This window comes from Cinclus cinclus, chromosome 1 (genome assembly GCF_963662255.1).
Source record: "Cinclus cinclus chromosome 1, bCinCin1.1, whole genome shotgun sequence".
Taxonomy (NCBI): Eukaryota; Metazoa; Chordata; class Aves; order Passeriformes; family Cinclidae; genus Cinclus; species Cinclus cinclus.
Window position 1 is genome coordinate 59,192,260 of NC_085046.1, and position 14,043 is coordinate 59,206,302.

The following is a 14,043-nucleotide window of genomic DNA, read 5'->3' on the forward strand; positions in this document are numbered from 1 at the left end:
AAGAACATTGTATTATTGCAGAGTAGGAGCTACAGCACATATGGCCCACATAACAAAAACAATATCACTGCAAAAGAGGTGGTTGAAAATTAATTTGGAGCCCATTTAGAAAATTATTTCAGGATTATTAAGGACTGATTAAAAAATGCCATCTAGAATTCAATTTTATGAGTTCCTGCACCTATGGGAGAGATTTACAAATTTTATGTCACATTTTTTCTTTATTCTGGTATGACAGCCAATATCTAAATATTCTTGTACATATAAACAAGATTGATCCATGCTGCACTGTGTTATAACCAGGTTAAATATTCTTCACTTAAGAGGAGGTGTTACAAGATCTTAATACTGCAAGAGTTGGCAGGATTTTTTGGGGGGTTTGCCTTTTCTTCAACAAGTGATATCTTCTGTGGACTTCTCCAAGATGGAAAACCAAACTGACCCCTACCAGTTACACTTCTTCTGCACTTCACAACTTTTAGACATGCTATTCCTGTTCAAGTCAGTAAGAGTTTTACAGCTAAATCTAATCCCACATGCTTCGCCTATTTTCTCTGGTGATTTTGTCCTAGAGATGCAGACACTTGGTATATACATACAAGTGAGACTGTATTAAACCCCACAGCAGGTAGAAAATAATAGAGCCCAGGGAAGTTTTGTTTTTTACTCTCCTCATAATCAAAGCTATGCACAAAGCACAATGAGGCTCAGTAAATAAAGACGTTTCACACAGACAAGCATGAAAATCTTCCAAAACAAAGAAAATTAAATTATCCTTCAACTAAAGAACACACTGCAATGAAAGACTAAATGAGGAGTTCTAATTAAAACCATGCTGTGAATCTCCTACTTTCCACCACAAAAATAAAAATAAAAAAATCAGCTAGTATTTGTGCATGTACAGCCACCCTCCAAAACCAGTCAAGCAGCTTTCCATCCAAACAATGCAAGACACAGCATCTCAGAGCTGCGAAACATATTGAAATTATTTCCATAGCAATCGTAACAGCAACACGTAAGGCCAGGATATGCACGGAGGGGAGGTGGCAGCAGGAGCTCAGCCTCTCTCCGGCCCCGGAGCTGCCTTGCTGCCTCCGGCACGCTGTTGGGAGCATCCTTTGCCCCACATCCATCCCCTCGCCCCACATCCATCCCCTTGCCCCACGGCTCCATCCAGTGCCCTGCTGCCCTGCGCATCGGTGCTCGCCTTGGCAATGACGGTCTCATCCACAGCAGGCACTCGCATCCCTCCTCTGCCCGTGCCCAGGAGCACAGCGCTCCATCCCGGCGTGCGCACGCAGGAGAGCCAAGGCGCTGCCGCTCCCGGCCGCCGCTGAGCACAACCAGCACCGTGCAAGCCCGGCTCAAGCTTCTTAATCCTGACATGTCGCAACCATCTGAGGCTCAGGTGTCTCTGCTTGCAGCGCTAAACCAAGCAGCTGCCTCAGGTGAAAACACGAAGAGGGGGATGAAAACTCGGGACTAAGCCTCTATGCGTGAGCTGCGCCGGGGCTTCGTGCACAGCTCATCTCCGAACAGCTCTCCAGAAACGAAACATGATCTCCCTCTCTCTCCCGCCCCGCTCCCTTCTAGCTATTTATCTGTTTGTGCAGTCACGATGTGCTGCGGGCTTCCAGAAGGCGAGCCACTGTCCTTCCACGGGCAGAGAGCCGGGGGACAGGAACGTGCGGCTTATTAAGCACAGCGAGTAAGGGCATCCATGTCCTCCTGCGTGGAACTTGCATGCTGGTAGTGCTGTTTTCATGCCAGCACAAGGACAGCAAGCAGCTAAATATAGTAGACTTCACTGAGCAGTCTAAATTGCAGACTGAGATTACACGAAGAAAGGTACAGTTTGCCCAAAGACAGAGGAAAGTAATGGGAAGATTTTGCTCAGTGATGGAAAGCTTGGCTCCAGCATCATCACACCTGACCTGGCGTCAAGACATCCAGTAAAAGCTTCATAGACTTCATGGTCATTAGATGTGCACAGGCACAGGGGTGGCAGAAAAACAAGAGGCAGTCATCCTGAGTGATCCCAGAATCAAAGGGACTGAAGACAGAGGAAAAGGAGGTTCCAGTTAGTAGTGTTCACCTGAAAGCCATCAAAAGGAAGCAGCAATATACAGGGAACCTGCAACTGATGCCCAAAAAAGCATCAGATTTTTAAGAAGGAAAACCTAGTAGGTCTCCTGAAAAGCAGCAAAGAGGCCTGCAAGAACAGAGTGCAGCTACTACAACTTGCTCCCCTTCATAATGCTATTTTTGGGCAGTTCACAGCCCCACACACTCACACCTGACACCCAATCTCTTTTAACACCTGTGGCAAGGCAGTGAAAATGTCTTATGCAAGATTTTGCAGCCGAGTAACCTGAGTGACAATACATTGCACAATTAATTGCCAGTTAATCAATGTGTTGTTGCTTGGTAGAAAAGCACATATTCAACATCTAATCCCACTTTATGAAAGTTTAAGGACTTACTTAAGTGCTTGGTTTCACTGTAACAGATCACTTTGCTCCACTTCTCATACATTTCTTCCCCCTCTCATTACACAGAACTGGACCAGAAGTATTTCTACATGAGTAGGATTGCAAGTGGCGAGGGAACAGTTCTTTTTCTTGTGAGGACTGTGGGTTTTCGCCAGGATTCATATTTGGCTGTAACAACATGTTACCCGTGTCCCAAAGAGCAAAATTCATTGAGGGAGACTCCAGAGTCTGTAACTCACCAAAATGTACCCACACTGTGTCTGCAAGAGCTGTCTACTGCATTTGAAACCTAGGCAGCAGATTTTTAAATCCCAATGTGCATAATGTCTGCATGCAAACCAAAAGCAGGAGTTCCTCTGCTTTATTGGGTATAGAAACATTAAAAACAGGTGTTTAAAAACTGCATTACAAATCTGTCTGCAACCTATATTATTTTTACCATGTGTAAGTAAATTGATCACTAGCATGTTTCAACTGTTTCAGTGAAAATATGCAACTCCTGCTAAATTATTTCTTAAACATGTAGAGGGAAGAAAATGTTTATTCTATTTCACTGTACTGACAGCATGCAACAAATTTTATTTCTGTGTCTGTATACAACAGATGCTGTAATGGATCATCCCATGTATCAAAGATCTCAAGCCATTCTTCACAAGGAAAGAAATTATAAACCTCTGTTCTTAATGGAAGATGCTATGTACTTTGAAGGAGCAACTGAGTAATTGGACACCATATTTTCCACTGATTCAGCCTGTTAGTTGAAATAATGACTAATTAAAATGGAAAATCTGTATTATCACCATATATACTGATATTCCAGATCACGAGGTGTATTACAGATGTAATTTTTTACTCTTCTTACATATGAAAATTAGAAGGTATAAAACCAGAAAATTCCATTGGAGTTAGGTTGGTGTGAAAGGGATCTGAAATATGAACTGGCCCCCAGTATATCTTCATATAGAACACAGGCAATATAATTTTTGTGATTTATGTTTCATGTAATTTGGAGCACCAAGAAAAAAAATCATTTGCCCTGAGATATTACTTTTAGGAATAGAGGACAGATGTCTAGTTCCCAAAGCAGACTTGTAAAAAATTAATCGCCTGCCTCATGCAGGTTAGCAGTATTTGGCAGGTAGGTTAGCTCAGCTCATAATGAAGCATCTGGCTTCTGGTAAAGCTTCATTTTAATTTTAACTGCGTTTCATTTCAGATTTTCGGCTGCATGTTAATGTGCAAGAGTCTGGCAAGTCTGGAGCACATTTGCTGATTGGTAACTTTAGTGTAGGTCTTCTCAACTGCAACCAAAACTAAGTCAAGTGACAACTGTGGTTCATGCCCAGACCACAGCCTCACATATCACCTGAACCTCCATGAAAAGCTATTTTAAATCCAGTTGTCAACACCTCACCCATCCAGTCCTATTTTCTCCAAAATGGCTTAACTAAGAGTCACTAAACCCCTAAGCATGTGATGGAATTAAACAGACTAAGCTGTCTGACTTCAGGAGTGCCCCAATATGGCTTTGAATGTAATTTGGTTTCAGTTTGGGGTTTTGTTGTTGTTTTTTTTTTCTTTATTTGAGGTCTGGTAATTTGAGGCAAGCAGAAGATCTATGCATGTTGTATTTTTTGTTAGAAAATTGAGTAGCCATTTCTAGCACTACTGGTAGCCTCTTCTGGCTAATCAGCAGCATCTGCAGCTTTGTCTCTGCCATCTGACTCTGTGACAGAGCAAGAGACATGGCATCTGCAACTTTTAGCAGGAGTGATGCAATGTTAAGCACAGGACAAAAAGGATGGAATGGGTAAGAAAAAGTATCACACTCTAACAGTCAAGGATGAGTCCTGAAAAGTAGTAATACACAATTTAGAGGTATGCTTCCAAAATTATGATGAATCACTCTTCTAGACAACATTCAGAAAAAGCCCTCTGTCCACAATGGAAGCAGTTCACCAAGCTAAAAGGATGCAGCACAAGGCCTGAGGAAAAGTAGATGAGGAATCAGAGAAGACAACTGCACTTATGTTCTGTCTTTCTTGACCTTACAGAGACTTCTATCACTCTGGTTGTAGGCACTCAGGGTGCATGTGCTGCTGGTCACCAAAACCAGCCTGACAGGGGAAGCAGAAAGGACGGCTCTGTGAGCAGTGCTGGAGATAAAAAGAAGAATCTGCTTCCTCTCAAATTTAGGTGGTCTTTGCCATGTCAACTGCCCCCAGAGGACAGCTAGAAGATAGATCACACAGTGACAGCAGTGTCACTGACTCCCTTATTGCAAAGAAGACAGAAAGGAAACCAGGAGAGGCCAGTGAAAAGGACAATCGGGAGCTGATGTCATCACCCCCTTTCCCAAGGGAATGGAGAGAGCACCAGTGGAGGAATGGGAAGGCTTTCCATTCTCTCCTCCCTCAAGGCCATAACCAACTTCTGCTTTGCCTGCAGCCACTGAGCTACTTGAAACTGAAGGCAAACCTAGGGCTGAAGCCTTCAGGCTGGAAAGCCAGATTGAACATCTCAGCATCCTAACAGCTGGGATATGTACTGCGGCGTCCATCATGCTGAGCGTGGGCGAGGTATCATTTTTAACAGAGAGCAAAGTGCATCCCCCAAGCACTGGCTGATGGAAACTTCATTTTTCACTTGTAAAGGGCCGTTGCACCAAACAGCAGAGGCCTGTCCCCAGGATGGCTCATAAATCAGAACTGAAGTTGCATTTTCAGGGTTATGAAATCTACAGCTGACAGCAGCACACTTTCCAGGATGGCTCCCTTCTGGACTTACCCCTCCTCAGGGAGGTCAGAAGCTAGTGATACAGGGCTTGTGGAGCTACTCTGTGGGACCAACTTCATGCAGAACGCAAAAATGAGAAACTCTCTCCTTTCCAAAATACACAATTCTACCAAAAAAAAAAAAAAAACACAAAAACCCCAAAACAAAAACGTGATGAAAAGCTTTCAGTGGGCATTCTTCCATTTGCTGGATTTATAGAAGCAATAGCAACCTTAAAACATCTGCCAAATCATTCTACTTTTCAGTTTTGATTATCTGTCTGCTAGTTTGAGGTTTTGCTTTAACTATACAGATGCAAGCAGTGAGAAAGCCATTCAGCTCAGATTTATTCTTAAGAAATACCGGCTGTCTAAAACAAGGCTATAAAGTGTAGGCTCCCTGTCTGGTTTGTTGTGTTACTGCATGGCTTTGTGCTATTAATTGCAACCTGGCTAACAGGTGCTTGCCAATGTCTTTATATGCCCACCATAAGGAAGGATTATATTTCCATGTGAAAAAAATGCTGGCTTCTAAAAAGAAGCTAAGAGCAGCATAGAGAAGAAGTTCTCTGTGGCATGACGAGTTGAATCACTGCTTACTAATGAGAATATGCCCTCTGCTCTGCCCTGATATACCCAGAGAGGGAAGGGGAAAGCAGCTAACACTGTTTTTTCCACATCCTCTCCTCTTGCTCAGGTGTCAGATGGCCATGAGCTGGACCCACCACGAACTGTTTGTTCTCTCTGATCCCCTTGAGTCACTCAGCAATGGTGTCACATCTGTTGTTTAAAACCAACTTGCAGCCGTGGGGACCCCTACCAAGGAAAGTCCCATATAGTGGGACTTGCCTTGTGTTCACTTGCTGTGCAGCACCAGAGTATTGCTGCAAAGGACTTGGCCTGCTCTGTCTGGAAGAGCCTTCCTCTTGGTTTCCTTATACCTTCATCTTCTTCCTGTCATCAGTGGTGAGCACCTCTTTTCAGTCTTTTCTTTTAGCTCTTCAGTTCTCTCTTGTTGCCATCTAGCCTTGTGGACAGGACTGTCTGACCTCCGGCTGTTGGCTGTGTGTGAAGCCAGGTGTATGGGAAGTGCTGATCTGAGTGTGATGCCCCCTGAAGTCACACTGCTTTCTCAACCAGGCTTTCTATTCCCCAAGGGGTTTGCAAAAGGTATTTATTGCTTATAGGTCTGAAGATGAAAGGGCTCTGGCAGATACCTGTGGAGGCCAGCACTGTGGGATTTTGTGCTTGTTATCTGAAAGCAACAAAAGCCACAACTGATCCATGGGAAGCAAACAATAAGACATGCCATGTGTTGCTGAGGAGCACAAATAACTCAGGGGCATGTTGGTGCCTCATTACAGTGATGTGTAGATGTAAAAAAAATACAGAGGCAGTGATTGCCATAGAGAAGAGTCTGACACTTGTTAGTCATAAGGGGATCTTGAGATCTTGTCAAGAAAAGACATAGACGACTCTTGTGAGCAAATCTCCTGGCACAGACAACATTTTGACTATGTAAATCAGCTGACAAATAATTGTGTTTTTCCTGTTAAATGAGGGAGTTCAGACTATTCAGCTCTTCACAGGCTCAGATGAAATTTTGTATTTTTTGGAGCACAGGAGCCATACACAACCTCTACCATCTCACTCAAAGGGGTACAGTAAAAGGAAAGGCAGTATTCACTGTATATTCCATATTAACCTATTTTTTCAAGAGGAAAACAAATTCTCTATAGTATTATCTAAGATACTTAGATAAAAAAGGGAAACTCTTACAACTCCTTTCCTTTTTCTAACCAATTTATCTACTTCATGTCAGGAGTGATCTTGAAGAGAATTCATGGCATATTTTGTGTCAAAAAGTTTAATAATAATCATGGCTTTTGAAAGTGCTTACTAGACTACTCCGTGCACATTGAATATTTTCTTTCACCATAAAGTACAATCTTCTATGGGAGTACATAATGCCCTTTAATTAAACATTCTTGAGTATTTGGATTTTATCTCACAGATACACCACACCCTGCTTGTAAAAATTCCATCTCAGGCAGTCAAAGTGCTTGACTTATTTCAAAGATGAGTTATTAATTAGAATATCTACAGACCACGTATTTATAATCTGGTGCCATCCCTCCCTGGGGAGCCCAAACTTTTATCTGCTGGATTACATACCTGCAGCTGAAACAGAGCCATCGCTGGCCGGAATGCAAACCCCATCTTGTGCAACTCCTCACCACTACTCTCAAAATGAAGAATTGGGAGATAGGACCAAATGGAGGATATTTTTGAGATGTTCTGGATGTAAACCCCTTGAATTAAATTCACCTCACTTAAAATGTGTCTGTAGCTATGTAATGCTGTGGGTTCCCTAAATAACCCATTCACTTCATTTTGCTTGGTTTGAAAAATCCTCACCCGAGCCATGAACTCTTGAGAAGGAGTAGGTGCCAGCAGGATGCTAACAGACAGGAGTTTGCTCCTCAGAGTGGTCCCAGGTTTAACCATCACCTGACACAACATGCAGCTTCCCAGCCAGGGCACCGTTCCTGTTCTGACTCAGAGGTGGGAGTACTCCGGTCTGAAATCACCAAAGGCAACAGCAACTCACAATATACTTCCCCAAGCCAGGGGGTGAAAGCCAGTGCCAGCCGTGAGCTCACCAGCACCGCTCCCCAGCACCACTCACTTGCCAATCCTCTGCGGCATTTTTAGCTCGCCAGGCGTGGCTCTTCCCACTCTCCAAGCATTTAGCAATCAGGAACAGCGATAGCTTGGAGCTGCCATGGCAGCCAAACACCCAAACAGACAAAAGCAAAATGTGTGAGAGAGGAATACTGTGTTACCAGGCTCATGAGCCTTCACAGACAACTTGAAGTGCTCCAAACTCTATCATTCCTAAGTGCAGCGGGGAAGGTGCTGCCATTCCTCAGAAAGAAATCCACAGGAAATCCTGCTGGCGTGAAATATGCCTGGGAGATGGCCCACACGAGCTTCCAGTGAGCAAGTCCCACACATGATGCAGAGAGGGTAACGAGCAATTGGTGGACATGACTGCTGCCACAGCGAGTCCCCAGCACGCACCAGGATTGCCCTTCGCATGGGTCAGGATGAGCTCCTCAGGCAGCCTGCCATGCTCAGCTCTGCCTTCCCCTTCCCATGCTCAGGTTTGGAAGGGAAAAGCAATCTCATACAGTGGTGGCGTTGCACTCAGCGCCAGGTCCTCAGCTTTACGTGTGGCCCCCTCCAGCTACATGGAAAAATCACCAGCCTGGAGGAGCCAAGGAAAAAACTGGTCCCCAAGCTTGGGCTTCATGTTATATCCATGAGAGACTCCTGCCCTCCTATGCTACTGCTCTCCTCCTCCAGCATGCTTGCCTCAGAAACCTTTGATCCTCAGACATTCCACCTCCTAAAAGAAGAGATGATCAGCAGCAACGAAGCTAATGTTGCCTGGGAAAAATAGATAAACCTGGTCTGGCTGCAGAGAAAGCAACCTCTTGGCAATTTTACTTGGGAACTATGCCATGAACAGTGGATGGTTTTTGGATTTACTTCTCTGCCTTAGCATGCCCAACAGATTTGTAGAGGTATTAATATGAGAACATCTCTTACTTTGGGAAGCAAGATGCCAGCGAGAAGGGATTTGAAACAAAGAGAGAGAGAAAAACAGAGAGAGGAGAGAGACCTCATCCATATTCTCTTTTTGTTTAAGATAAAGGGGGAAGAACATTAACAACAGCAGAATTAAAGCAAGTTTCCCCAAAGTACGGACGTAAGAAAGACCTGACTGTCAACATGGGAAAAATGCAACTGAAAAGGGTAGTACAAGAGGTCAAAGCAGTTTTATGAGAGTTTTCCCTAAGTCAACAGAAAACACCAGAAATGTTAAAGAGCTAAAAGCTTGATCCAAAATTTTTCTCCTGAAGACACTCAGATTCCGTTTAAGCTTACATCTGGGTTTGAACTTCAAAACTTGGGCTCCCTTTTGTACAACCCAATGGGATGAATCAAACCTGACCCAAAGAGCTGCAACATCTGGAAGTATACTGATGATTCAGAGATGCATTTTTCAGGTTTTGCCAGTCACCAATTTAACAGAAATTACTCCCTAGATTTCCTCCTCCTCCATTTATTTATACGTACTTTTTCAGGAACTTCTCTGTTTGTAAGTACTTACTATTTCTCTTACAAAAATTATTTATAAATACATAGTTTCTTTTTTGGAAGTACTATTAATACATCCATCCATTCACCTCTGGTCTAAGTCAGAACTTTTATGCATTTCTTCAAACAGATAACTGGCCATGATGGCAACGTCAGCATGGAAAAGATGCACCTCTATATGTTTCTGTTCTTTTTGGAGAAAAGGATGTTTGGGTTGTAATAAAAGAACTGAAAAATACATTAATCCTTATTAAGCCGGTAGAGCCAATTGACAGGGCTGGGGCTGTCTGCTTCCTCCTCTCTGCCTTTGTAGCCTTCCGTAATTTCCTCTCCTCTCTTCTGACACTTGTTTGTGTTTGGAAGCAGCATGCTCCCTCCTGACAGACTGGGACAGAGGATGAGAGGGGAAATGTCTGGACACATTTAGTCCAATTAAATGTTGGCATCACATTCAGTCTTTCCAAAATGCACGAAAGAAACTTTAAGTGCCAAGCTGGCCACTGCACAATGATGCCTCCCCATTTGCATTTCCCTGCATCAAGCCACAAGCAGAGTAGGCATTAATTGTAAACAAGCATGTCTGCCACAAGCCCCTCTTTAATATCACTCACAAATGTTCTGCTAAAACCTTTCAACTTCCAGCAGACAACTTCTATAATCCCATGTCACTGACGAGTTCTGGCAGAGTTCAAGTGTTTGCTGCCGACAACTCCCCTCACTTTCCTTTTCCAGCTGCAGCAGCAGCACACATTTACACAGCAGCATTCTCTGCCCAGCGTCATCCCAGCCCCCCACCGTTCCTTCCACAGACCTGTTTGCTAACAGGGGCTTACAGCAAATAAGCAAACATGCACAGCCCTGCACGTGTGGTCTGTACATCATCTTGAGCCATCTGGGCTTTCAACAAGCCACCGCTCCTGCAGCACGGCTTGTGGCACAAGCCCAAGCAATGTGAGCATGGCAGCAGTGCCCTGGCATCCATGGGTCCCGTGGCATCTGGGCAACAATAAAACCTGGGCTCTGCTGCACAGAGGGTCACAACCCTGATGGGCAGCACTGGGACTTTAACTGCTGGGTGAGAAAGCAGACGCTGAGGAGAGACAGGCACTGTCTCCCACTCTCTCCCACTACTTTTCTTTTTTTGTTCTGAACAACCGAATCTTGTTCTTCCTACTCCTGAGCAAAGCCCTTTAAAATGAATGAGACTACTCATATAAACAAATTAAGGGTCAGTTTGGTGAGTAATTAAATTAAATGCTTTATACAGAGTAACTAAAGAGCTTGGTAGAATTCAGGAAATTCAGGCCTCAGATGCTTTCCAGAGCAGCTGGAAGGGTTTTAGAAACTGAACAGAGAAACTCTAAAAGCCTTTGCTCAGAACTCACTGCAACATCCAAACCAGCAACATACTTCTACATCACTGCTACAGCTCTGCACTCCAACATGCATTCACAGTTCTGATTAGATCCAACTGCAAGTTAAGGACTAAATGTACTGAGGCACGTCCCCAGCTGATTTCAGTATGAACTGCATATCTGGAGTCTCACTGCACAAATAGGTCCATGGTCACAACTTGCCAGCTGAACACTCGCTGAGCCCTATGCAGACAGGGCAGCAATCCACCCTGTATTCACATTGCTCTTGCATTGTTTTCACCAAAGCCTTGTTTAAAAATATGCTCTAAGGTGTGCTGACACGCAGAAATCTCTGAAGACAGGAAAAATCTCCCATTACTTTTTGGTTTTGGAGAAGAAATGGTGCTCGCCACAGAGCACTGAGATGAACAACCTGTGGCACTTGTTACACGGTTTGGTACCTGCACGATGGGATGGCCCCCTGCAGATGCCTTCACAGCCCCTCGACTGCCCTCTGTCTCATAATGAGCTCGGTGGTGGGATTTCGGCTGCACTTCAATACGTAGTTCGTAAGGTCCTGAGTGAGATGGCAGCTGCCAGTCGAGAGCAGGCAGGGACGGGCTACAACGGAAAGGAAAACAGTTTAAAAATTAACATCAAGTACACTATCACAAACCACAAGCAGCCAGCGCTATTACTTTATACACCGTGTCTTGCAGCTCATCCTTCATCATTGTAACAGTAAAAATTTCATCCATAAGGATAATATCATGACATAAGTAATTTAGAAGGTAAAGGCTATTTTAGGAAGATTTATGGGTCGAGCATATCTGTTGGCCCAGATGCTATCTGATTAGTATCCAAAATTGAAAATTTTTAAGACACAGATTACAAATACATACTAACTCATGTAGCAAAAGAAAAAAGGCAGAAAGACATAGGGGAGTTTTAGGAAGGAGATTTCTGCTGTGAAAGTGAATACCAGAGTAGTTTGGCACTTAATTAATCTAATGGGTTTCAACAAATTTGCTCTGTTTACAGGGGGTGGGAAGAAGGAAAAAAAGCCATTTCCCTGCTTCATTCCCAACACAAAGCATGTCTGAGAGCCTTGAAGCAAAGCTGATCTCTATTGGGTTAATGCACTGCAAAGGACAGAGCTCTGAAGTCAGAACTTGCTTATGAATCCTACTGACGGTGATGAGCAAGCCTGCAGAAAATGCATCTCACTCTTCTGGCTCAACACTGACTCTGCAATTATCTAAAATACTAAGGACTCATTAGCAGCCTGACAGCATGCAATGGTGGGAAAGTGGTATTCTTAGAAATGCCATCTTCCAGTATAAAACCACACTTGAAAATAGCTGGGAGACCTCTAAGAAATGCCAAGTTGATGCTTGAGAGAAAAGAAATACAGTTGAAACAGCAGCCCTGAGATAGACTCATTAATCTTCAAATCAAAGCAATAAGCCTTACAATTAAAACACAAATTTCAGGTCGACTCTATATTCTTTCTTTTTGTGAACCTCTTCATTGAGTGTCCTTCAAAAGTCTTTACAAGTAGTTAAAACAGCACAACTGCAACACACTCCCCTGCCCTTTTACGTGAAACTTTATTACTTCTCCCATCAGCCTGGAGAAGATAACCAGCGAGCAGAAAATTGTGGCCCTTTGTAGGTGCCATGGGCCAGGGCTCCCTGGCATGGTGGGAGGACTTGTGCCACCACAGCCTGCAGGTGAGGGCTCACCTGCTCTCCCCAGCCTGTGAGGAAGCTGGCACTGGGGATTTACTGAATCCTTGCCTCACTACTGCAGCCTGGGAGCAAGGACAATCTGAGCACAGCTGAAATCTTTCCTTTCCCTGTGAGCTGCCTGACAGGGAAGGGATATGCAAGAGCTTCCACACTGGATGCATATACTACAAACACATGTTCAGCTGGAGGCTAGATACTCCTTGTTACCATCCCAGGGATCCACACCCAGTGCACTTGTGGCTTCTCAGGCATTACAGCTCTCAGCAGCCTTGCTGGCTCCACTGCAGAACAGGACTTCTACCACTACCACATGGGCACTTTTTGCTTTTCCTTTTGGGTTTTTGTGAGTGCTTACCCAGCCCTGTATCATGAGCATATTGAACTCACATCTGCTAAAGACTGTGTGCATATGCACTGCTGAGACTTCAGGTGGTGCTAAGGTTCCCTACATTGTCTTTCTTCATTGTTTACAACTCTGAGCCATGTATTTGCATGCCTATGGACACACACTGTACACATTACAGTGGTCAGCTGGAGCCACCAGTCCCATCCTGGGTGAGGACCAGGATCACCTTTTCTCCCTGGGCACACCCTGCTACCCCAGGACAGCTCACTGGCAAGCTGCAGGCTCCAAACATCAAGCTATTCTGTTCTCCAGCTTGCAGGACACAGAGCCCAGTAACAGAGAGGAAGAGAAGCATCCACCCCAGCCCACCCTAAGTAGGAGCTTATCTAAAAGAAAAGTGTTCTCTCTGTGCATGTTCTGAGCTTCCACGAACATCCAGAGTCAGGAGAAGCCAGGGGGGGCACTCTCTCCACTGTCAGGATCCTGCCAGGAACAAATTCTGAATTTTCCTTCTGCCTCTCCACACATGGAATCTCCTGACCCAGCTACAGGCAGGTTTTTGTACCTTCTGAGTTCCTGCGCAAGCCTTTCCCCCAAAATGGCCAGGGCACACTCTGGAGGTGAGGGGAAGCTCTTCTGCTACTACACACTCATACAAGGAACGAAGAGACAGCAGAAAATTACAGACAGATGGCCATTGTATGTAGCCACTGCTCTTTGCCTAGCAATTTAGATACACATATTTTAGTCTGAAAAAGAAAAAAGAATCTGGATGAAGCATATTTGAGTAATGATAAATGACAAAGAGTAGAGTAAAACAGCTGTGTCTCTCCTGGTGATGATCAGCACACATTTTTAAACAGATGTTTCTGGTTTTAAGTAAATTCTCACTTGATGGACCTTTTTTTTTTTTCTGAGGATAAAACATCTATCAGATTAGAAATTTTTAACACTTAACTAAAAAGGACAACTCTTACTGACAGCATGTAGCCCTCAAGTTAAGAGGGCTGGAATTTTTTTTTAAGATACACAGAAGTGATAGTTTTGTAATTGATGACATCTCTTTAAAAAAAGAAGAACCAAAGAAAAAACACACAAGCCATCCCCCCCCCCCCCCCCCCGCTTTCAAATCAGCACCTGAAAATGTTAGTATAATTC

At 44.1% G+C, this 14,043-nt stretch overlaps 1 protein-coding gene across 1 annotated transcript in view; it reads right to left on the bottom strand.

Moving 5' to 3' along the window:
* NFATC1 (nuclear factor of activated T cells 1) overlaps positions 1 to 14,043 on the bottom strand; it is an 87,644-nt gene that overhangs the window by 56,973 nt on the left and 16,628 nt on the right. The window contains exon 3 of the mRNA XM_062507768.1: positions 11,250 to 11,409. Within this exon, the coding sequence (XP_062363752.1) occupies positions 11,250 to 11,409 (160 nt within the window). The remainder of the gene's footprint in view (positions 1 to 11,249; positions 11,410 to 14,043) is intronic.